At 42.0% G+C, this 23,494-nt stretch overlaps 4 protein-coding genes across 5 annotated transcripts; 2 read left to right on the forward strand and 2 right to left on the reverse strand.

Annotated features, from left to right (window-relative positions):
• Positions 1-133: 133 nt before the first annotated feature.
• Positions 134-6,401, forward strand: LOC121621599 (serine/threonine-protein phosphatase PP1-beta catalytic subunit-like). The gene is made up of 8 exons (XM_041958088.1): positions 134-208; positions 1,715-1,846; positions 2,042-2,272; positions 2,628-2,732; positions 2,903-2,974; positions 3,477-3,628; positions 4,149-4,283; positions 4,373-6,401. The coding sequence occupies exons 1-8, from the start codon at positions 157-159 to the stop codon at positions 4,475-4,477; spliced, it is 984 nt and encodes a 327-aa protein (XP_041814022.1). The 5' UTR covers positions 134-156; the 3' UTR covers positions 4,478-6,401.
• Positions 3,443-10,610, reverse strand: bpnt1 (bisphosphate nucleotidase 1). The gene is made up of 10 exons (XM_041958087.1): positions 10,472-10,610; positions 10,255-10,305; positions 9,718-9,839; positions 9,460-9,564; positions 9,213-9,320; positions 8,958-9,006; positions 7,561-7,652; positions 7,290-7,487; positions 6,982-7,087; positions 3,443-6,822 (listed from the first exon to the last, which is right to left on the reverse strand). Exons 3-10 carry the CDS (start codon positions 9,835-9,837, stop codon positions 6,671-6,673), a joined length of 930 nt encoding a protein of 309 aa, XP_041814021.1. The 5' UTR covers positions 9,838-9,839; positions 10,255-10,305; positions 10,472-10,610; the 3' UTR covers positions 3,443-6,670.
• Positions 10,611-10,771: 161 nt separating this feature from the next.
• On the reverse strand, positions 10,772-12,593 carry saysd1 (SAYSVFN motif domain containing 1). Its single transcript, XM_041958876.1, has 2 exons — positions 12,178-12,593; positions 10,772-11,604 (listed from the first exon to the last, which is right to left on the reverse strand). Exons 1-2 carry the CDS (start codon positions 12,334-12,336, stop codon positions 11,281-11,283), a joined length of 483 nt encoding a protein of 160 aa, XP_041814810.1. The 5' UTR covers positions 12,337-12,593; the 3' UTR covers positions 10,772-11,280.
• Positions 12,594-12,640: 47 nt separating this feature from the next.
• grcc10 (gene rich cluster, C10 gene) lies at positions 12,641-14,927 on the forward strand. 2 transcript variants are annotated; one of them, XM_041958878.1, is made up of 4 exons: positions 12,641-12,685; positions 13,249-13,302; positions 13,657-13,833; positions 14,383-14,927. In XM_041958878.1, exons 2-4 carry the CDS (start codon positions 13,251-13,253, stop codon positions 14,520-14,522), a joined length of 369 nt encoding a protein of 122 aa, XP_041814812.1. In that variant the 5' UTR covers positions 12,641-12,685; positions 13,249-13,250; the 3' UTR covers positions 14,523-14,927. The 2 variants fall into 2 exon arrangements, with proteins under 2 accessions (XP_041814812.1, XP_041814811.1); XM_041958877.1 differs by having other exon boundaries at positions 12,658-12,685; positions 13,156-13,302.
• The last annotated feature ends 8,567 nt before the right edge of the window (positions 14,928-23,494 follow it).

Below are 23,494 nucleotides of genomic sequence, written 5' to 3' on the forward strand. Positions count from 1 at the left end.
CTTAAGCTAATTTACTTTAATTTACATTCCAACACTGGTGGATCCATGACAGCGTGGTCTGTGTACATGCCTGGGGAGGCTTGTCCTGTTTGAGCCTACAAGTCAGTATTCAGGGCCAACTTCCCCCGCCGCTCTGCCTGTGTGAGTATCACAAACATGGCGGAAAGCGAGTTGAACGTTGACAGCATCATCTCTCGGTTACTGGAAGGTACGGTAGCATTGTGATATTCTGTCTTTCCGCGCTCTTTGTCACTGGAGAGACCTAACTGTGCGCTCTCGTTTGAAACCAGTAACTTCACGACATGTCAAGAATCGTTTTAGCATCTCGCATCCTTAGCTATCCGTGTTGTTCATCCCCAAGCCGTAAGCTAACCGTTACGTTAAAAGCCCTCTGCTCCAGGAGTAATGTAAGCGTTATTATGATGTCACAGCCCCCAGTAGCTACCTATTCGCTAATGTTGGATTGTTCGCTAATGTTAGTCGGGGCACTGAGCGTGAAAAGGGAGAGTGGCGTCAAAATTCAGCTTGCTGCTACCAGATGGAGAGATAACTAACATGTTAACCGGTGCTATAACTTAACGTTACAACAGCTAAAGTAGCCGGGCATTAGAGTGCGGTCAGGTTAAGGTTTTCTCATTAAACACGGAGTACAATGGAACGAGAAATAACCGCGGAATACCGTGGTTGCTAAGTAACGTTAACTGTTCCCGTTGGCAACGCAGGTAGCTAGCAAGTCGGCTACCTCCCCGGACACACCCCCTTTACGCAGGAAATCATTAAAGCCTGCATAACCTAGCCACTTCTAATTAACATTTTTTACTTTTCTTTATTAATTTTTTATATATTATTGTGTTTTAATTCCACCTATATTCATTATTTTTGTTATTAGTCTATGTATCTAGTTTTCTTCTTTGATATTACAAGTTTTTCTTCTTCTTGCTACTCATAAACATGCAAAAGGACTGCCATGATGAAACTGCACTGCCGTGTGTAAAGAAACACAAACCTGCTTCGCCAACCAACATGCATTTACAGCCAACGCTAAGAAATTACTAAACAAGCATGCTGTTTGTTCTTTACACAGTGGATGAAGCTGCCCTCTAGACTGTTTGTCCTACTTGCACCACACTGCCCTCACACACTCACACACACTCCAGCTGAGCCAACAAGCTGTTCATTCCTCTACTTGCCAGTTCACAACAACCCGTGCTGACTGGAGTAAATGGCATGTCTGGCCAGTAGCAAAGCAAATGTGCAAAAGTCCCCTCAGCTCTCTTTAGTGGCATGTGGTGATGCAGATGTAAGGGTAGCTAACCCGGTGCACGACTGATACATGCTATCACTCTTTAGAGTACCTGCAAAGCATTTTAATATTTATAAATCTATGAAAGATTTTGAGATTTTTGTAAATACAGTATGTGTGTAAACATCAGTGTGAAACAGGCCTGAAATGCAGAAATTGCTGACTTTTAGCTATAGCTCAGGCTCGTTAATTATATATATTGAATGCACCTTCTTTATGGGTACAATAGTACTGATTTATCTTATAATACGAAAATGTAGCTACAGTACTTGGCCCATCATCATTCGACTGAATTTGATCCATATAAGACCTGATCACTGGGATAAGTTACTGAAAGTCTGGCGTTTAATACTTACTCATCCCTGTTTAAGGATCGGCCCACGTCGACTGTTGACCTCTTTGTACTTGCAGTGCGAGGATGTCGTCCAGGGAAGGTGGTGCAGATGACAGAGGCTGAGGTGCGGGGGCTCTGCATCAAGTCCAGAGAGATTTTCCTCAGTCAGCCCATCCTGCTAGAACTGGAGGCTCCACTCAAAATCTGCGGTGAGAACAGCACCTATCAACAGCCACCCCTTTCTTTTTGTTAATATACAATATATATTCCTGTGTGTGTAAAGCAATTTTAAACATATCTTGCATTTAATCCAACTTTATATAATCTGTTCATTAATTGCCCTTGATTGAGATTGTGATGCCAATTGTGAACCAATGAAAAATGAGGTGAGCATATCTTTCCAGGTGACATCCACGGACAGTACACAGACTTGCTGAGGCTATTTGAGTATGGAGGCTTCCCTCCAGAGGCCAACTACCTGTTCCTGGGGGATTACGTGGACAGAGGGAAGCAGTCGCTGGAGACCATCTGCCTGCTGCTTGCCTACAAGATCAAATACCCAGAAAACTTCTTCTTGCTCAGGGGGAACCACGAGTGTGCCTCCATCAATCGCATTTACGGCTTCTATGATGAGTGTAAGCTGGAGCTTGGAGTTGGCCTATTGTGTGTGTTGTATGTATGTTTTGCATTAAGCCAAGGAAAAAACATGAACAATTCTTCCTAAATTATAAAACTAAGAATCAAGCCACCTGATGATTTATGTTTACAGCCTTGAATTTCTTTGTCAAAGCAAAAAGCCTTACTTTCACACACAAACAAAAAAAGGTCCTCATTCCTGACTGAGATGCTTCTCAAGTTTGAATAGAGGAATTAAAAGCCCTCTAGATGACAGAAACATCAAATCTGAATGTAAAAAATCCAATATTATTCAGTTAAAAGCCTTATGTACAATTGTACTTTGTCAATCACGTGTCTTCATTTTTTTCTCAGGCAAGCGCAGGTTCAACATAAAGCTCTGGAAGACCTTCACAGACTGTTTTAATTGTCTGCCCATTGCTGCTATTATTGACGAGAAGATTTTCTGCTGCCATGGAGGTTTGTGAAGCAGTAACGTACCACACACATCATGTTGATGGTGCTTCTGTAAACAAAGTGTGGGGTTTAAAACAGCAGATTCTGCAACAATACACCTTTTTTTAATGTTCATTGTGATTCACAAAGGATTCTAGTTTGTGTCACTTATAACATACTCATCTGTTCCTCAGGGCTCTCACCTGACCTACAGTCCATGGAACAGATTCGACGCATTATGAGACCCACTGATGTCCCTGACACAGGTCTGTTGTCCTACAGCATTTGTGTGTGTGTTGGAGGAGGGTTAAAGAAATAATGCTGGCAAAAAGTCCTTTTTTTTTAGACCTAAACTGATACAGCTGATAAATTCAGACACCATTTTTATTAAATTAGCTTTGTCTATAGTCTCATCTTCACAAGACCTACAGTATAAAACTAATGAAAATTACATCTTAATACACTTCCAATCTGTGACTGACTGCTGGACTTTACTGTTTGTGTGTCTGAGTTTTGGACTATTGGTTTTCAAGATGTCACTTTGGGCTATGGGCAGTTGTGATGAGCATTTTCACAATGTTTTGACATTTTAGAGACTACAGACTAGACTTGTGTGAGGAATGTGTCTGAAGGTGGATTAGTGGGTCGGTTAGGAAACCACAAATCTGTGGATCTGTAGATGCCTGAAGAAATGCTGCATCATTTTTCAGATAACGTTTGTGTTTGTGAATGCCTCATGCTTTTTTTTTTTTTTTTTGCTTTTGTTAGGGTTGCTGTGTGACCTGCTGTGGTCAGACCCAGACAAAGACGTCCAGGGCTGGGGGGAGAATGATCGGGGAGTTTCCTTCACCTTTGGGGCCGACGTGGTCAGCAAGTTTCTCAACCGTCACGACCTGGACCTCATCTGCCGAGCACATCAGGTAACACTTGTGTTGCTTTTTGATAAACGGCCACATTCAAAATATTACCAGAGAGACTTATATTTCACTTTATTAAGGCATACTGATAAACTGGAACCTTATTTTAGTAATTCAAGGACTGCACAGAGAACGTCTAAAATGTGAGATTACATTTCAAACATAGAATCAGAAACTTTTTTTTTCATTTTTATTCTCATTGAGTTCAGTTGCATAGGAAGACACACTGACTTCCTATGAAGGAAGATTCACTTATTTATGGATTTGTACAATTTTGATTATAGTTTCATCGATTAGTAGTGAAAAATGTACATCAAAATTTTCTACATCCAAGTTGACGTATTTCATTTTTTCTGATCAACCATCCAAAACTCTAAGATGTTCAGTATACTGTCATAGAAGACTAAGAAAATTCACATTTGCAAAGCTAGATCTGGTTAATTTTTGGCACTTTGAAAAATGGTGTCAAATAATTTGCTGTGGATCAACTAATTGTTCCAGCTCTAATCCTGCCACCTGACAGGTTGTTGAAGATGGCTATGAGTTCTTTGCCAAACGACAGCTGGTGACGCTGTTCTCGGCCCCCAACTACTGCGGGGAGTTTGACAACGCAGGCGGCATGATGAGTGTGGACGAGTCCCTTATGTGCTCCTTTCAGGTAGAGAACTCTGTGATTGTTATACCATAACATGAATCCTGATTCATGTGCTGTAACACATTTATCACTACCATCATCCTCTCTATTAGATCCTGAAGCCGTCAGAAAAGAAAGCAAAGTACCAGTACGGAGGGGTGAATTCAGGGCGCCCTGTCACCCCGCCTCGTACCACTCAGGCTCCGAAAAAGAGGTGAGCAGCTGGCCCTGACTCTCCTGCTCCTCCCCCGGCTGGTCTCTGGCCCACGTCCCTGCAGGCTGCCTCAAACACTCCAGCCCTCTCTCAGTCAGCTCGTTCATGTGTAAACAGAAACTACAGGAGTGTTTTTTGCTTGTTCTGTGGGTATTTTTATGAACATGTGGTATTTTTTCCATTTCTTTTGATGCCATGGTATGTATTAACTCAGCCCTCACTTCTACTACTCAGTCCATACACCAATATTAACACCAAACTCTTGTGGAATGGGCAAGATGTTAAGAAAAGATGCTTCTCTGCCTTCAGATTAACAATGTCCATAGTGATTTTGTGAATGCATGCACGCTTGTGAGATTGAGACAGGTTCTGCCCTAGCCACTGTAAAATCCATACATTCTCCCAGACAACAGAGACAACTCTCTCTTGTCTGACCTTGATTTGTCTAATGTTCATGTAGTTAAGCTAATTACTGCCATCTCCCCCTTCATTGGCTGAAGTAGTAAACTGCTTAAAGGAACAGTTTGACATTTTGGGAAATGTGCTCATTTGCTTTTTTTGTCAAGAGTTAGATGAGAAGATCAATACAGCTCTCATGTCTGTAGAATATGAAGCTACCACCAGCAGCTGGCTAACATAGCTTAGCACTGGGACAGCAAACAGCTAGCCTGGCTCTGTTCAATGTATCCAGTGTATATTGTCTGTTTAATTTGTACAACAATCAAGCATGACAACAACAAATCTACATTTTGCAAAGTTTTATGTGTTTGATTGTTTCAGTCAGGCAGACAACCTACGTAAAGCTTTTTTTTTTTACGCTTTGTTTTTGTATGGATTAAACAAACGAGACACAATGTGTTAACTAACAAGTTTAAAAAATTCTTGTTGGTGGATTTTATTACCTTTAGACACAGCTAGCTTATCTGTTTCTAGTCTTTATGCTAAGCTAAATTTGCCAGCTGCTGGCTGTATATTCATATTTCATGGGGAGACATTAAGCATCGATCCTGCACAACTCTTGAAAATTTTGGGAAATGCACTTTGTCGCGAAATTTTTCCTTTAAGAAGTTACACATTGATATAACTTTCCCTAAGACTCAAGAATGTTTTCCTCCCTGTGGAGGTGTCAGTAAAATCTTGAGTTTAATAATATAAGTGCAATAAATATTACCAAACACATCTGTAAAGGTCATTAAAGCCTACTTTAAAAAAGGACAGTCAACCTAAGCTGTACCTTTACTAGGACATTCATACAAATCTGATGCTCTCCATCAATGTTCCCAGCCTGTTTTTCAAAACCAGTACCAAGCTCTGAAACTTTTTCATCTCTCACATCACTGAAGGAGCATTTGTGCTTATTAAAGAGCAGAATTTCCATTGAGTAATGCAATAGCGTAAATGTTTCATTTTCAGTTTTGATGTAAATTCAGTGTATGTGGAAAATGTGGGAACCAAACATGAGTGAGCACTTTGAGTTTGTGTCCTTTAGTCTGGTAAGTACAGCAGGTGTGTAGGACAGTAGAGACGGATATGGCGGTGTTAGAGAACATGACAGGAACTAAAGCACAGTATGGGATTTTAAGGAGGACTTATCAGTATATTCATTTTTTTCAGTAGATGTCAAGCTCTCACACACTGAACTTCGTTGCACTTCCAGTCATTGCATGACATTGTGAAGAGATCAAACTCATCCAGTTAAGGTGATGGCATTTTGGTTGTTGTTCCCACTTAGTGGTTATTGAATGAAGTCAGTCATTTCCAACTCACTAATGAACATTTAACCAATGTATTTTTATTTATTTAAATCTTGCCTTTTGCCTTGTAAATCTATTGGTCATCAAGTTGGAAACAGTATGTTAAGACGTTTTGAGATTTGTACGAGTTTGTTTCAAACGAGTGAAATAAATGGAAGTGCTGTTGAGCCTGTTCTCTGTTTTTCTGGTTGTGATGCTGACTGACACAAAACCCACAGCAGTTCACTTTGTGGAATAAACATGTTTCACAGTGTAACAAAGTATGTTTTTAAGTTGTTAAAGTGTGATCAAATTTAAAAAATAATACAAAATAGATTTTATGACATTTACCCACATGGAAAATTCCTGCATGTGTGTCCAGGAACTTTCCTCTGTTTGGATTTTAAGTGTTGAATCTCCGAACCACTGATCGACATGAGTGTGACTTCTGATGAAGACAGACCTCAATCTGATTTGAGGGCTTGCAGCACCGACTGTGGTACATTGCTGACGTAGTACTCGTGGTTGCGTAGTGTAGCAAGAACGCCAGCAGAATTCATGTGCTTTACATTAGCATCGTAGCGGTATGCATTGCCATGTATGTCAGTCAGTTTACCTGCACAAGAAAAAGAATAGAATAGAAATTAAAAAAAACATTTTAGACAATGATTCAAAGACTAGCAAACATATTGGAAAATGTAAATTTAACATTTTAAAAGTACAGTACTTTATAGTTTGTACACACACACTTTTGTATTTAAACTGTTTTTTTTACCTCCAACAGCATGCAGAATGGCTTCAGGAGCGCAAGTGTCCCACTTCTTGCACCCTGGACTGGCAAAGACATAAGCAGAAGCCCTTCCTTCAACAAGCTGGATTATCTGCAAAGAGATGATCCAATAAAATAAACCCTCTTTACACATTAACAGGCTCTTGCTGATTCACTGGCAGCCTTTTAGTTCATTCATTTCCTCTCATGCAGTCCAGGTTTCAAGCCCACAGGTGGACTCCCTGTTCAGTTTGGGGTTGTGGAGATTACATTTTAACAAGCTCAGGGTGTTGTTAACTCTCAATCCATCTCACCTTGTTTCCAGCGCCACCCACTCGTACAACTTCATGCGGCTCCATGGCCTCTACACAGTCCATTACCACCTTGTTGCTATGGGAACGTGTGGTGGTGATGATACGTCTATCACCTGGAACTTCCTGCAGCTTAAACCCAAAAGCGCCCAATCCCAGCATTCCCCACATGGTTCTTCCTAAATCTGCGCCTGGTCCAAGCTGACATGGGGACACTTTGAATTAACCAGAGTGATGGCTTTTAGGAGACAAGATCATTTAGTTTGGTCTGTACCTGGTAGTTGTAGAAAGGCTGGTTGATGACACCTGCAATAGCTCTGCCTCTGCATGCAATACCGATAAGCACCGTCACATTATCCAGGAGCCCTTAAATGAGAAAACAGCAGGATGTTAGCTAGAGGCCACTTAAGGCCATCAGTTTTACTGCAGTTTGTATTTCTGATGTGACCAGTTACATGCAAGTGTCATTATGGTAACTACATGCTGCACAGAAAGTAAAGGACAGTAAATTATTAAGGATTTAATCTTTCTCTCAGTTTCCTGCCTTCCCATACAGAGAGCTGTGCTGTGAGGCTGAGAGATGTGCGACCCTTTGTGTGATATCTGGGCCTCATTCGGGTGATGGACACACCTCGACGCTGGGTCAGCAGAGAGGGAGAGACGGGCAGACAGCAGAAGCAGGGATACACAAGGAAGAAAAAGAAAAAAGTGATAGTGAAGCTCTGAGAGTTCAGAGACAGAAAGAAGTGGTCTACAGAGCGCATTTTACAAGCAAATAAGAAAGAACTGACAAAAATCAAAACAAGGATTTCAGCAGCAGCAGTACTTATATTCGCTGCCAGGTAGTGAAATAATCAATATACAAAAAGTGAAATAATCAATACAATAGTCGATGGGTTATGAGATTACATTTCAGCCAGTGCATTTTGCCTCTTTTGCTCCCCATGTGGACTGTTCACCTGCATGCAACCAAAGCCCGCTCAACGTGATTGGTCAATACTGTGTAGACTACAAATGGAAACCAGAACGTTTGCGATACCAAAAACTTGTCCCTTGCCTACAGATTGTGCATTCATATGCACATATCTGTTTTTAAAGATTATGCAATAGCAAAACCTGTTAATATATGGCCACAGAAAATGCTTGTGTCTGCCCGTTCAGCAGCTGCCTGTCAAACTGTTTTTTAGGAACAAACAACATCGAACTTTTATAATGACAATAATGAGTTAACTGTATTTAATCACATCTGTCTGATACCGGCTTGATAATGTCAGTATCGACATCCCCAGTAAATCTGAAACTGTTACCATAGCAACGACACTTCACCCAGTACCTTACCAATTCACTTGGTAGAGAGACAAATATAACTATAGAGTAGTTACATCATAAACTGCTGTTGACTTTGAAAATAAAAGATTACCAAGCAAGGTCAAGGTACAGAGTTGCAACATGCTGCAAATCCAGAATATGGAAGCTAATGAATGTGTTCTTTAATGCCTTTAATATAAACAGGTGGAGTCTCTTGAATGATAAAAGTGTTTGTTTAGGGAGTTTCTTTACCAAGAACTGGATAATGCCTCAGCCTGCATTAAATTAAAGGCAAAAGCATTTGCATAGCACACAATTTCACACACATATATGCAAGGCAGTTTGCATGTTTTAAGAGCCTACCTTCAGTGTACTCCTTTGTGCCATCGAGGGGATCAACCCACACAACTATCTGAGATTCAGAAAGAAACAGAAGAAATATATGCACACAGTAAGAGTAAATAGTGTGATCGCTCAACACCACAGTACATTTTTTAATTGATACAACAGCACTGCACCTCTTTCTTTGTACTTAGGAGACACCGATGAAACTTTTTTCTATGTCTAACTGGAAACATTCATTCATTCATTGTATTTTTGATTCGATTGGCAGGTTACCTCCTCCTCTTTTAGCCCACTATATTCTGCTGGACATGTCTTCTGAAGGATTTCCTGTGAGTGGCCATTCTCAATGAGATCTTCCTTTATCTGCTCAGCCGGAAGCTCCTAATGAACAAGTGAGACACATGATGACCAGTCTTTCACTCGCCTTTGATTAAGCCTAACACTAGAATTATCTTACATGGGTGGGTGTCCATGGACCTCATTTTACCAAGACACCAAATAGAGTCTCTAATGTACTCACCTCCTCTCCAATGATGGTGATTTTGGGGAAATGTTTGGCCAGTGATGCGCAAATGCTCTGCTGTGCCAGTCTGTCTGCCAGTGTCTGCAGATCATTGGCTCCTGTCTGTGCAGGGGTACATGGAGGAAGCAGAAAAGATTAAAACAAGTCTATTCCCTTAAATCTCCACAGCAGGCAGTAGTAATGTGCTGCTGAACGCATCCACAAGCTAGTAGCACATATAAAGGAATTTAAATGCCACAAATGGATTTGTCCCACCTTTTCCACGATGCCAAGTTCTCCACTGTGAAGGACCTTCCTCACAATGGACCCAGCCTTTTCAGCCACACTGTAGGCTGAGGCCAACAGCCGCATCACGACAGCAGGGCTTCCAGACATTGCTGATAGACAGAGCAACATCTTTGTTAATGGACACATTCAAAATCATGACCAAAAACTGACGACAGCCTCTGGAGTTGAGGATGAAGTAGAGGTGCGCACATCTTTTAAAAACTGCCCCTCCTTCTATTTGTCTGAAAAATCCTTTTCTAAGTTATCTGCTTCTCTCAGTCTAGTGTTACATCTCTTTCTGCTTTCATACACTACCTGTTGCAGCTTTTATTTTTGTATTTATTTTTACAGCAATTGTTTAGACAGGTTACTAAAAGAGCTTGTGAACAGAACACGCAGCAAACATGTGCTATATCAGCTAACTAGCTAAAATGTTACTCTTGATAGCTAGCTAAATCAGACACATTCATTCAAGAATATCAAGTAAATAACCACTAATAATGGTGATGTGGGGTGAATACTTACTGACTTGGACACAGAGAAGTAGCTACCAAGCAGTTCTCACAGGGTCGACAACTTGAATTTAGGAGATAAAGGAAATGCGTCAAGATCTTTGACCCAAAAGGACTGTTAAGATAGTTACCTGGCAACCCAAAAGATTAATAGTGCGCTAGCGTAGCTAGCAAGAAAGCTTGTCATGTCATTGAGTAACAACTGCTGACAAATGAGAGCTTTAACTCACATAAACAGGAGGTTAGCACCGTCTTAAATATGCCGTAGTAGTGCTTTTCAAAACTGGCCTGTCAAGCCTTTTTATGGTCCAAATTAAACACAGAAACGATCAAACCGGCTTGTGACTCAGGTAACGGCGTTTAAGCAAATGCGGAAGTATATGGCAGTTACGCCTCTGGGCTGCGAAAAAAATGCTGTCTGTGTAAAAGTCATATGACGGGTCCAAGCACCCGCCGGTTTCATTTGTGGGGAAAAAAATGACAGATGACTCCAAAGATTCTAGATATGCTTGCCTGACATTGTGTTCAATGAGCCTTACTTTTATTAATCCAGTCCCATTTATTTACATAATATTATTTACATACATTTACATTAACATTTCTTCAATTAGACATAACTTATTTTCCTGAAACACCTTGCCTAGAGGCAAGAAGCATTACTGCTTGATGCTTACAAATTCTTTATTAAACTTAGGAAGCCGTTCGTTGACAGTAAACTTTGTTTTCATGTAAATAAAAAGCATCTTATCCTTTTGTTTATTCAAATATCACTCCTCAATATCATTCCCACATTTTTCAATCAAACCCATGTTAATCAATACAGGAAATTGAGGTTAAGGCTCAAAAAAGAAAAGAAAGAAAGATTTTCTAATCATAATTAAGAACATGTCATCTATTATATTGTGCACTAAGTGGCAGTGAAGATTAGTAGACCAATCTCAACTTAATTTTTTGTACAGAAATAATAAATTGAAATTACGATTGTAAGTCCTTAAATATTCCTGAAAATTTCAATATAAATGTGCAAATCACAAGCATTTCATCTGTTAGCCAGAGGTCTGTAACCCATCTCTCCTTCAAGCTGCTCTGCAGTGAGAGAGCCCAGCAGAGGCTGACAGTCTGGGTTGAAGACAGAATAAGCACTCAGCTCTCCAGGCTCACGGGGAGCTGGGCTACGGAGTCCTTCATAGAGCCAGTAGAAGAGGGAGATGACAAAGAAAGGCAGGCCGAACTCCAGTTCAACAAAGAGACCAAGCAGCACCAGCCACAGTAGCACTTTAAGTAGAATAAGGTTTGAGAAGACAAACTGTCTCGAAGCCAGCCACCTTCCCAGAGCGCTGTCCAGCAGCCAGTCACTACGGTCCTGCAGAGAAGACGCAACAGTTCAGTATGTCCAGGAGTACTATGGAGTGAAGTGATTGATTATTGATTACATTTATGTGTATATTTATTTTCAGTTTAGTTAATACTGATATAAACTAGCATTTAAAGATTGTATCTGTGGATTTCATGGAAGTCTTATATTTCTTATTGACCTGCATTAGACTAACTAAAAAACTGAAACAGTTTTTTGCTAATGTCGATCAATTTGATAATGTAATCATCTTGATGTATTAGTCATTTACTTTGTGTTTTTTTTATTTCTTTTTCCAAATCAAGAAAACAAACTCATCAGTCTCCGTTCTGCCTGTGAATGTTATTAATAACAGTTACTGACCATCAAATCAATAGTTAATTAATCGTTTCAGCTATTAATCAAGCAAAAATGGCTTTCACGGCCTCTTATATGTGAGGATTTTTTGAGTGTTATATTAATGTAGATTTAATATTTCTGGGTTTTTTAAAGGGTAGATCAGACAAAACAAACGACCTGAAGATGTCACTTTGACGTCTGTGCAATAATGATTGGCAGGTGTTCATATTCATCATATCTCACCTTGTCTGGGGAGCTCTGAGGTGACTCTCTGCTATCTTCTGTCTGCTGAGTGTCAGTTGTTGGTGTTGTTTCAGTCTGAGGAGTTGTGTCCGCTACAGTTTTTTTAACGACATTTTCAGCCCGTCTTCTGGCTCTGAACTCTGCGAGCTTCTGCTCCATCGCTGCATCAACCACCTCCTTTACAGTAACGTTGTAAGGTTTACGTGGCACAACAGCTAAAAGTACAACTCATGAGAAACTTCTTGATGGCCGCTTTGCTTCAGTAAAGCTTCACACAATGTCCAGTGCAATTATATTAACTGTCTTTCACTTTAATTTGCACTTTAAGTACATTTTGGAGAGGTTTCACTATGTTGCTAGCAAGCCATAGTAAGTCGTTTGTTTACCTTTTACATCCTCGTTTGTCTGAAGGAAGTAGTGTCGTAAAACTCTTTCAATTGTCGTAAAATATGTCGATTTGTGGCACTTTTTCGCTGATCTGCTCCAAGCTTGGTTGTTTTCATCAGTGGTGAGTTTCCAAACCTTTATACTTTAATATTCAGCGGTTAATGTTTTCGCAACATATGTTTTAGCTGTTGTCGCTGTTGGTAACGTTCTCCTAAGCTAACGTTAGCTTACGTTACGTCTAAGTTATCGATAGAAAGAAAGAAAACGGCCGATGTCTCAGACGTCCAGCTAACCATAACCCTGCCTCAAACCACACTGCCTAACAGGGTTTTTATAAATCTACCGTAAGATTAGACATGTATTGTTATATGGTCAAATTTCTGGAGAAATCAGGCTAAACCCCTTCTCAAAGCCGAAAACAGCGTCTCCAGACAGTCCTAGACACACAGATATGCCGTTTACAATTAGGGATTTCTCTATTTCCAGGGGAAACAGAGAAATACAAAATAAAAACTGACTATATATATGTACATTTACACAAATGACTACATAAAATATTCTGTCGATTGACTATTCGCTTCAACTCCACAGCTAAGATTACTTTCAGCCATCCAGCTTCTGTCCTTCCTGGTCGTGTCGTCCTCTGTGAATACCTGATCACAGGTTGTTCTGTTTCCTCTGCAGACATGGCCTCAGCTCCAGCACAGCAGCCCACCCTCACTGTTGAGCAGACCAGAGGTGAGAACAACCGGTTGCAAGCTGAGATATGTACATTCTGCCTCTCCTGGTCTTTCTTTGGTGTCCCACAACATTATTGCTGAATACATACTGGACAAACATTTTCAGCATGCCAAACTGCTGATCTGATATCTGTCACAACAGTGTTCAGACACAAGCTGAAAACTTCCATTTAGGTTCATTATTAGTGTCTTTGTCTGTCTGTACTTGCTCGGGCCATATCATGTACTATAATGAAGAGTATGTTGAATTTATTTTCAAGACCCTGTCTTTACATGCTATATTAAAAACAACATATACTTACGCTGCAGTTAGATATGTTGAGAAACTCCTGATGTTTCGTATCTTTCACAGTGGTACTGAGTGAGGTGATCCAGGCCTTCTCTGTACCAGAAAATGCTGCGAGGATGGAGGAGGCTCGAGAAAGTGCCTGCAACGACATGGGCAAGATGCTGCAGCTTGTGCTCCCCGTGGCCACCCAGATTCAGCAAGAGGTTATCAAAGCTTACGGCTTCAACAACGAAGGAGAGGGTAAGCAAAGAGCAGGTTTAGGGCTAGAAAATGCCCTAAAGTACATATGAGTGTAGTTGACGGCTTCCTGTATTCTGCTGCTGAGAATGTCAGATATACTCTGGCACCAATAATATAGATAACAGACCATTTGTACATTCTGAGCTAGAGCAATATAATAATCTACAGGGGCACCACAAGATTGAACTTATAGGAATACTTTAGACCAGAATTCATCATGGTGGATCATGGAGTTTGACCACATATTGATGTAACATTTTCACGATATAAAACTGAACGCCATCAGGTATTTGACTATAAGAATAATATGTATATAAATGTGTTTTTTGGTCTTAAATTTTGCAATACAGTTAAATGACACAATTTCCTGCTGAGTTTCTTTCTGAGCAAAATAAACACATCATTTTTTTTCTTTAAATGATACTATCATCTGAAATTGACTAAAGTCCGCCTCACAGTACTGTCGTCCACCCACATGGTCTTTATCTGTGTCCTTCAGGGTAGATCACGCATTTTGTCCCATTGATCTTGGCTCTTCTTCACTTTCAGGTGTCCTAAAATTTGCCAGATTGGTGAAGATGTATGAAACCCAGGACCCTGAAATTGCAGCCATGTCAGTTAAACTTAAGTCTCTCCTCCTGCCACCGCTGTCAACACCACCTATAGGAGGCGCCATTCCAGCTTCATAGGATTTCCATATTTATATTCATTGGTCAACAGCAAGGTTGCTTTCATCTAATGCTTTGGATCAGCATGGACATACTGTAATTCCAATATCTTGTCGATCACCTACTTTTCTTTCTTGAGAAATAATGGAAAAATGATAGTTTCAAGCTTGATACACTAATACGTTCCATCAAAGACAAATTCATACTTAACCTACATTATGGTCGCATTTAAAGCATCCTTGCAAAAACGTGTTAAATTATTGCTTTTTAAATGTATCAGTATTTATTTGTGACATGTTACACTTTGACCATTTTCTTACATTATTGAACCTTAAACATTTCCTTTAATGCCATCTTTTTTTTCTCATTTTAAACCATTTTTATATACTGTCAGATGTCACTTTTGTTACATATTAAAAGGTTTTCTGTGAATCCGTGTGCTATTAATGGAGAGAATGTGGGGAGAAAAAAACAAAAATGTCCATATACATAACTTTATTATTGCAATAAGGCTTTGGCAACAACATCTTCATATGTTTACCATGTTTTTAAAAATACTGAAGCACTTACACACATTTACATATATACATATCCCCAAAGGCGACGTCCCTTGGACAGACTGTAGTGTTTAGATTAAAACATCACTATCCCAGCATGTCAAATGTGGGTCCGCGTCTGTCCCCTTTCTTTGTTTTGTGGGTTTTAGGTTTGGGTGCATGCAGACGTGCTGATGCTGTATCATGGCAGGGGAGATTCATGATAAAAATAGCTACTAGTCCAAATAAATAACACTAAAGTGCTCCAGATTCTGAAATCATCCACTTAAAAATACAACACAAGCTTAATCATAAAGTGCTAATTTTTTTTTAAAAAAAGGCAAACAGTGCAAAACCAGTGCACCCAGCACCCGGTAACATGTGAAAGTAGTTGTCGAGCAGGTGTTAATATTCTGGACTCTGACAAATCTTTGTGTGTCTTGTGCATCATCACCCAGCAGCTATTTGGATCTGAACAGATGATAGAAAAATAAAAATACTCCAAGGTTTGGTTTCCTCCATCCGGGCGTCGGCAAAAAGTTGTTTGTGTGTGACAGAATAGTACTGATACATTGAACAGAATATTGCCTCACGGACCAGTTTGTTGTAGATAGAACTCCCTCTTGTGGTGAACAGTGTTTCAGCCCTTTGGCGCTCTGGTCGCAGGACGAGAGGAGACGACTTCACATCTCAAAGTGGCGGAAAATGCTTTCGACGTAACCCAGAACCTTCTGCCAGTCGGGCCCGTCGGCCTTCAGCATCTCCTCCATGGTCTGTCAGACAGTCAACATGGAAAGATTAGAAGACCAGTGGCTAGTTTGAAGTCATTTTCCTAACATGTTTTGTCAAAGCCTGCACAGACAGCAGAAGTGGACTGTGTAAAACGTCTCACCAGTGTGGCGGTGATTCCCACACTCTCTCCTGTCTTAAAGGCGAGGTCCAGATTTTCCTTCTGTAACAACATTTGATCCAGAAGCAGCTTTTGAATCATCAGATACACATTTTTACATACAACCTTTCAGTCAAGGACTCATGTTTTGGTCCTCTGACTTGGTTTATGATGTGACACACCTGGACTGAAAGAATCTTTTGTGAACCTGTCATGATGTTTGGCCAGTTTAATGAATTTAGAGATGATCAATCAATAATCAGACCGGAAAGCTGATATCTTTTGTTATTTTCTGCCTCCAAAGCTTTCGAGACTTGTGGCTGATTCACAGGTCTTTGTAAATGACATTAGAAGAATTCTATAATTTGCTTTCGTTCTGAGAATAAACAGCATCGGTTGTACCTTGTCTGCTGGGTTGAGGGTGTCGTACAGGATGTGAGTCGGTAAATACGTGTGATAAACAGCGCAGAACGCCAAGCCGTCCTCCCAGCTGCTGCTGAAGTTTGTGATCTCAATATTCTGCCACAGAACACACTTGATTAAGACAAGCTGTAAGTGGTGAATAGGCATTTTAGTCACCCACCCTGAATTCCCCTCTCACCTTGTAACCTTGGGTACGACTCTGGCACCAGCGCAGCAGGGAGTTTCGTCTGGAGCCGCCATGACGCCTCAGCAGAGCACTGAAACCGTCCTGAGGTCTGGGAAGGAAAGAAAACGTCTCACCACAGTTTTAAGAATAACCTGATTTGTATTACAGTTTTCCTAACATGGCTACAAAGTGCCTAAACAAAGACAATTACAGAAAGTAGTGCGATGAGTTTGATATAGTCAATTTAAAACCAATTTAAAAAGGTGAGTTTTGTGGTGGTGGTCAATATCAGCAAAGAAAAAGGGCCTAATTCTTACTTACTTGATGAAATCTGAGCTTTGATCCTCATCTTGTTTTCCTGTGAGACAAAAATGGCGCCACAACTCATACAACTGTATGCTCACAAAGCTGTTTAGCAGGACATGAGGGTGGTTTGGGAGTGTAGGTCTCAGCTCACCTGTGTAAAAACTGGACCAGCTGTCCTGCCGCTGTAAAATGCGGTCCATCCTTCTCCGTTTTGGTTGCTCTTCTTTCTGGAAAAGTTGACCCATAATTCATCCAGAAATCATGACAGTTTAAAGAACATTTTCATATCAATTCGACAAGTGCTCTACCTTGCATAGCGGCAACGTTGTGCTTGTGTTTTTTGAGGTCCCATTTTCACTGGAGGGGTCAGCTGGGAGCGGGAGACGAGAGAGACTCCTGAAAGACATTTCCGCATGTTTTCTAATGCTGTACTCTTAATAGGGGTGAATGTGACGTGAGAGTTCATGCAGACTCACCAAGATCTTTCAGAAAGCATCACAATCTTCCTTGGATCTCTCTGAACTTGTCCCCTCTCTTTCTTCTTCTCCAGCGCAGCCAAACTGCGAAGGTATCCCTCTGCCACCCCTTTCCCTGTCAGCTGTATGCTCTCTGGTCCGTTTGCCTCCTCAGGATCATGAGCCACATCTTTAGCATCCACCGCTGCATTTGTTTCATTCTCCTCCTTTTGCTTTTCAAAACTTTTAGCTTCAGCTTCCTTGGGTTTTTCCTGCACGGCCTCCTGTATTTCCTCCTGCTTCCCTTCCTCGGAGTCCCGTCTGTCTGCCTGTTGATCCCGCTCTGTTTCATCTTTCGCCTGGCGTGCGTTCCTCAAAGCATCCAGCTCGGCCCGCTCCTGCTGCTGCTGCAGGGTGAGTTCAGCTAGTTTTCTGCAGACGTCTCCGTGCTCGACTCTCAGACTCTCCAGTTCTCTGTCCTTCCTCTGCTGTGAACTGAGGGCCTGAGCCAGCTGCTCCTCCACAGCCCTGTGGCTCTCCTGGAGCAAACCCAGAGCCTGCTCCGACTCGACCCGCAGCCGGTCGGCCACAGACACCGCGACCTGCAGGTCACACTGGAACTGATGCCACTCCAACCTCTCCGTCTGTCATGGAGGACAAAAGAAAGAGGACCAAATGGAAAAGAGCGGTGGAATCTCGCTCTCCATGTGGCTCTTAGTGTCCTCTGGAGTCCTGGATATTACTGGTGCCTCTGATGTCTTATCATACAAATATTTGTATAAATTCACTTATTAATTCATGTAACTTCTTCAGCACCGCCTGTTCTATTTGTAGTAGCGCAACACAAGTTAAAAATGCCAAAGAAAAAATGAATTAAATTACAAGTATCCTTTATGTTCAGAGTTGTCAAAATCAAGTCTCTATCGCACTGTCTGTGAAGTTCGGGAAGTGTCTTGGGACCTGCAGTTTCAACTCACCCTGAGTGTCTCCTTCAGTGTGTCCACCTCCTCAACCAGCTCATCCTTCTGTGTTATCAAGCGCCGGAGCAGCTCTGACAGACGAGGTTGAGGAAAAACGGTGTTAAACAGAACAAGAAAAGGACAGGCTCATAACATTCGTGGTGGCTCTGTTTCATTTAGCCATCAGTGAACCCAGTATGCTACATACCAAGGCCCCGTACACCTACACTGGATGTGGCCATGATTTGTATTATTTGTTACACGCATCTTTGAAAAGTCATAATGTCTCCTGTGCAATTAGTTTGGACTCTATAGCGAAGGACAATTAAGTTAAAATCTTAGTTGTCCAGCTAAATTGTGAAAAATCTTGTACTTAAAGGAGCAAGTTCTGATAAAACAACCCTCATGATGTCATTGTGATGTCATCAGGGTTATCTCAGTTTGGGCCTGAAGACGTGAAGCTGGAGATGTGCGGGGGTTTAACATGTAGGGTTGGTATATCAAAAGATGCCTCTTGCATTGTGAGAAATGTAGGATCCAGTGTTTTTGACCCACACTATCTCAGACTCCACTGCTTCAATTATGATCATTCTTAAAATAATAAATCACTGAAGCACAAGTTTCCTCCTCCTCCTACCTCGCTCATTTTCTTTATCCTTACGCTGAATTCAGTGGTGCGACACTATCTGAAAAAGCATCCTTGTCACAATACTAAATCATGGTCAGATTAATTTAAATCCAAAGAATCACAATTACAGTTTTAGGCAATCAATAATCTGTAAGTAGTGTTGCAGTTTCTTCTGATCTCCAATAGAGGTCAACAACCATCTACTTGAAGTGTTTCCAGAAAACAGTGCAGATGGAGGACCTACCTACTGCTCCTGTGGTAACATCAGTGTTGGGGCTCAGGCCTAGTGAGGCCCTGTAGTGCTCCATCAGGCTGAGTAAAACCAGGGTCATCTCCTCTCCGGCTCGCTCTGCTGCAGCCTGCGGCTCCAGTCCACTGTCCCTCTCCTGCCAGCTCTGCTCAGAGGGCGATCCTTTAGATGGAGGCGGGGACGCCGGGCTGCTCGGGCTGCTCGCTGCTTTCCCGTGCCTCGCCGACGCATCGCTCACGTTTGTCTCCGAGCAGGCGACGCTGTCTACGCTTATCACAGCCCATTCTGAGGGAGCAGACAGCTGCTGTGTCCAGTCTGCGACCGGAGAGGCGGTGGAGGGGGTGGTGCTGCCAGCTGGCGATGGCGTCTGTGCCTTATTAGAGGAAGCTGCAGAGGATAAGGCCATGGCAGTCAGCTCTGCCTCTGATGGCGTGGTTGGAGGCGTGTGGAAGAAATCTAAAGGAGAACCTAAGAGGGGGAAATCAATTGTTGGGGAGCAAAACAAAGAGAACATCAGAGGGATAAAAGAGAAAACTGTCCTGAGCTCTAAAATCGTCCAATATTAGTTGAAAAGTGTGCTGAATGCAAAGTCCCCCCTCTTCTTTTCCTCGATGCAGATGTAAGCTCTCAGTGTCCGCTCCCTTATTTACTGTCCTGGGCTGACTGATGCAGCAAAAATCCTCGCCTTGGCAGCCGAACACTCACACACCGTTCCCCCATGTGGCAAGATCCAGGAAGAGAGGCAATTTTCCCCCGATCTACTACCTAACAGCTGCTCTCGCTGCCATCGCGAGGCAATAATATCCATCATCAGTGCTGCCAGCATTGTGCAAAAACCATGCATTAACATTTGTCCAGGAATTAGAGACCGTCCATTGATTTTTTTTTAGCAGTTTGGCTCGGTTATGCATCATGAAACGTCATCTAAAATGTTGCTGAAAAGCTGTGATTTCTGCATTATGCTGGTAGTATATGCTGTTTATTGTGTGCACTGGTTATAAACTCCTGCAGATTTCAGCAGGCTGCTCCGACTCAGATCTTTTCACGCTCTTTCATCCTCCTTGCCCTTGCGTCGTAGTGCAGGATAGTGCAGACTCATCACTTCCCCGGCAGCAGCATGTTGTAGTCTGCTCAGCGACGGCAGGGGAGCTATTCTCATCCTGTAGCCTGAGAGTACCTCCTGCACACTGTCAGCCAAGAGACCGGAGCACAGGAGCAGTGTTTTAAACAGCTCTAAGTGAGAATTCAACTAAGCAAGTGGAAGGCTTAACGTCTTCAGAGAACAAGACGTGTGAGGCTGCACAGGGCAATTTCACACATCAGCCGAGCCAAATGACAGCCGGCTTTGAACCGAGGGATACCGAGGGAGGATAGAGGATCTGAGGTTGCTGCATCCAACTTTAACCAAATCCTCTGGGATAAAGTTTTCTCTGGAAACTTCTGATTCATCACTTCACGCTTGCCAGGAGATGTTTCTATAATCACATAGGAGCTGACGGCAGAATTTCATTGAGACAAACAGGGAACATCTATAGAATGTCAAGCAGCAGAAATGAGATGCTTACCTCTACAGCAGCCCACCTTTGTGATTTAGCCTTATATGCATATACATTTATCCAAATCTTACAGATATAAGACAGCCAAAATGTGTCAATCAGCCAAGTCAATCTGTTTACTTTTGTGTAAATGTACTGTATGCACACTGTAACTGAAAATATACTGGTTTGAATTAATAGTCTCCTGACGTTCTCATTGTCTGTCTTCATTCTGTATGCATACACTCTGCATCTGTATTCTTTTGTAATGCAGAAGAGTGACAAGCACAAACCTGATGCCGTCTTACATCAGAAAAGAATAAAAGCTTCAGAAGACTTTTTTTTTTTTTGTTCTCAGTGCAAACCAGCTTATTTCCATGCTCTGTCTTGGAACCAGGAAGACAGCAGTCTAAATATAGTCAGTGATACAGTATTATGAGCAGAAGAAAGGTGTCAGTTCAAGCATGTGTCCATAAACTGTGGTATTCTCAATGAATGAGAATAAATACCAGTCATTTTTCTAGTGTTTTAAAACAAAACCATCGTTTGTGTCATTTGCCTTTATCCTCAGGTACCTTTAGTGCTGTGGCTGTCTTTGCCGGTGTGGTTACCCATGATCCAGCAGGGGTGGGGATCTGGATAGGCCACCTCAGTGTCCTTCACTGCGTCTTCTGTCTCTCGAGGTCCACTGCTGTCTGGACGAGAGGGAGTACATATGAATCTTCCATGAGAGTGACTCATCGCTGAACTCTTGATCAGGAGAATAAAATGAGTGCAACATGGCAAGAAAAGACACTTATGAGACTTTTGTTGTGGATATGTTTGGTGCACAGTCTTGTAAACTTGGAGGTGGGAGCCCACACATTTTCCCTAGCATGACAATGAGGTCCTTTAAGATTAGCACTTCTTATTGAATATACTAATATCATTGGTTTTTGGTTGGTGTCAGGTGTGTCACCTGTCTGCAGTTTTGGATGAGCAGCTCACAATAGCTGTCTGATTTTTAGCCGGCCTCCTCAAGCATTAAGAGCTGATGCACAGCTTTCACACACATTAACATAAACGCAGGTTGCAACAAAGAGCTACAGATGTGTTAAAACAATAACATCCCTCACAACAACGTATACACAGGCTCCTCTGCAGTGCTATGGAGCCGAGTCTCTGATAAACCAAACTCCAGTGAAAAATCTGGCGATTAAGGTTATCACGCTTATTAAGAAAAAATGCAAGGATTAAACGTCACAGCTAACCTCGGTAAGTCATGTGTCGCATCCCCAGGGAAATTCGGCATGCACATAATTTCCTCTGACTCACTAAATTTCATTTTTATTTATTTTTTACAGCTCACACTGCTGTCTGCTGGCCTCGGCAGATAATTTTACTGCCACCAGGAGAGCTAATTCTAAAACCGGAGCTTTTATCAAATCAAGGTGCTGCTTAATGAATTGTGTGCCGTATAAACGAGACCGCCCATCAATTTGCAAAATGTCCTGAAAATGCGCTGTGCTGCACCGTCCCGCTTGCAGGGAGCCACGCAGCACTAAACTCTACGCTTGGCGAATGAAGTTTGGAGTCACGTTTTTTTTTTTCCTGTATTGGGGAGGGTGATTTTATTTCCAGAAGCTATTTTGGCTGTGACATGCGTTGCATGCACCCAGCGACACTGCACGCACCGTTACCCCCCGCTTCATTCATCTTACCTGCTCAGCCCTCCAGCTGGACGCCCTCCAGCCTGGACCTCCGCTGCCCGCCGGCGGCTTTCTTCTCCGGGTGTCTCGACCTCACCGTCGGGGATTTTTCTGCGTCCCGTCTCCCCAAATTCACCAGACAACACTGCTCCAGTTACCGACAATCATGTTTTCCCGACACCCCATGTTCACCACACAGCTAGAGAGAGGCGGCCACCATCTCTAAGTTGGGTCCAAATCCCACTAATATCCAACTCCGCTTCGCCTTTAAATCCAATGCGACAAAAAGCGGAGAAGGAGGCAGAAACAAACCGGTTGCGCAGCAGCTGCACGTTGGACCGACGACATGAGTGTTGTCAGTGGCATGATTTAGTGTTTGAAAATGTTTTCACGCTAAGTGACGATTCCAGAGACTAAATGATGAGTCGTCTATTGAATGAAATAGTGGGAGAGCAGCGCCAGGACGCACACACACACCAGCTGGAGGCTAATTATCTTTAATGCAGGTGTGGGGAAACGCAGGTAGCAGGTTACAGCTTCACACGCTCTGGTTTATGTCACATAGCATCTGTCACAGCTCACAGGATGTGAAGGGAAAACAACCCACATCAGCTTTAGCAGACATGACTTGGCTAAATCCAGTAAGCAGGTCCACAAGTTTGGGTCTGAACTGGGATTTCCGAGAGTCAGTGAAGAGGGTCCAGTGGGCCCACCTGTCGTGTACTGGCCCATACTGGTCAGAACCTCTAACTGCACCAAAACTGAGCAGTGCAAAGTCACTGTATTTTTAGGTGTGGAGGGTGAACATAGGCACAGGGTCCACATGAATCTGAAAAACATCACTGACACTAACAGACATCCCCTCTGTTTTCTAATTGAAAGAACATTTCATCATAAAATTTCAGAATAAAGACATAAAATGCAAATCCAGCTGCAAAATCGAACGAGCAATTAAACTTTAAACCAATGAAATCACAAAAGGGAGACGAAGGAGTTTGGCTTTGAATTAAATTTGTGTGATAAAATGTATAGTTTTAAAATCACAATTCAAAGGAATTTATCCACATTACACATCAGACTGACAATGACCTCTAAGTTTATCCCTTTAGGGCACACAGGGGTCTGACTGTCAGCAGAGCGATGAAATAAATAGGGAAC

The sequence above is a fragment of the Chelmon rostratus genome, chromosome 18, assembly GCF_017976325.1.
Source record: "Chelmon rostratus isolate fCheRos1 chromosome 18, fCheRos1.pri, whole genome shotgun sequence".
Taxonomy (NCBI): domain Eukaryota; kingdom Metazoa; phylum Chordata; class Actinopteri; order Chaetodontiformes; family Chaetodontidae; genus Chelmon; species Chelmon rostratus.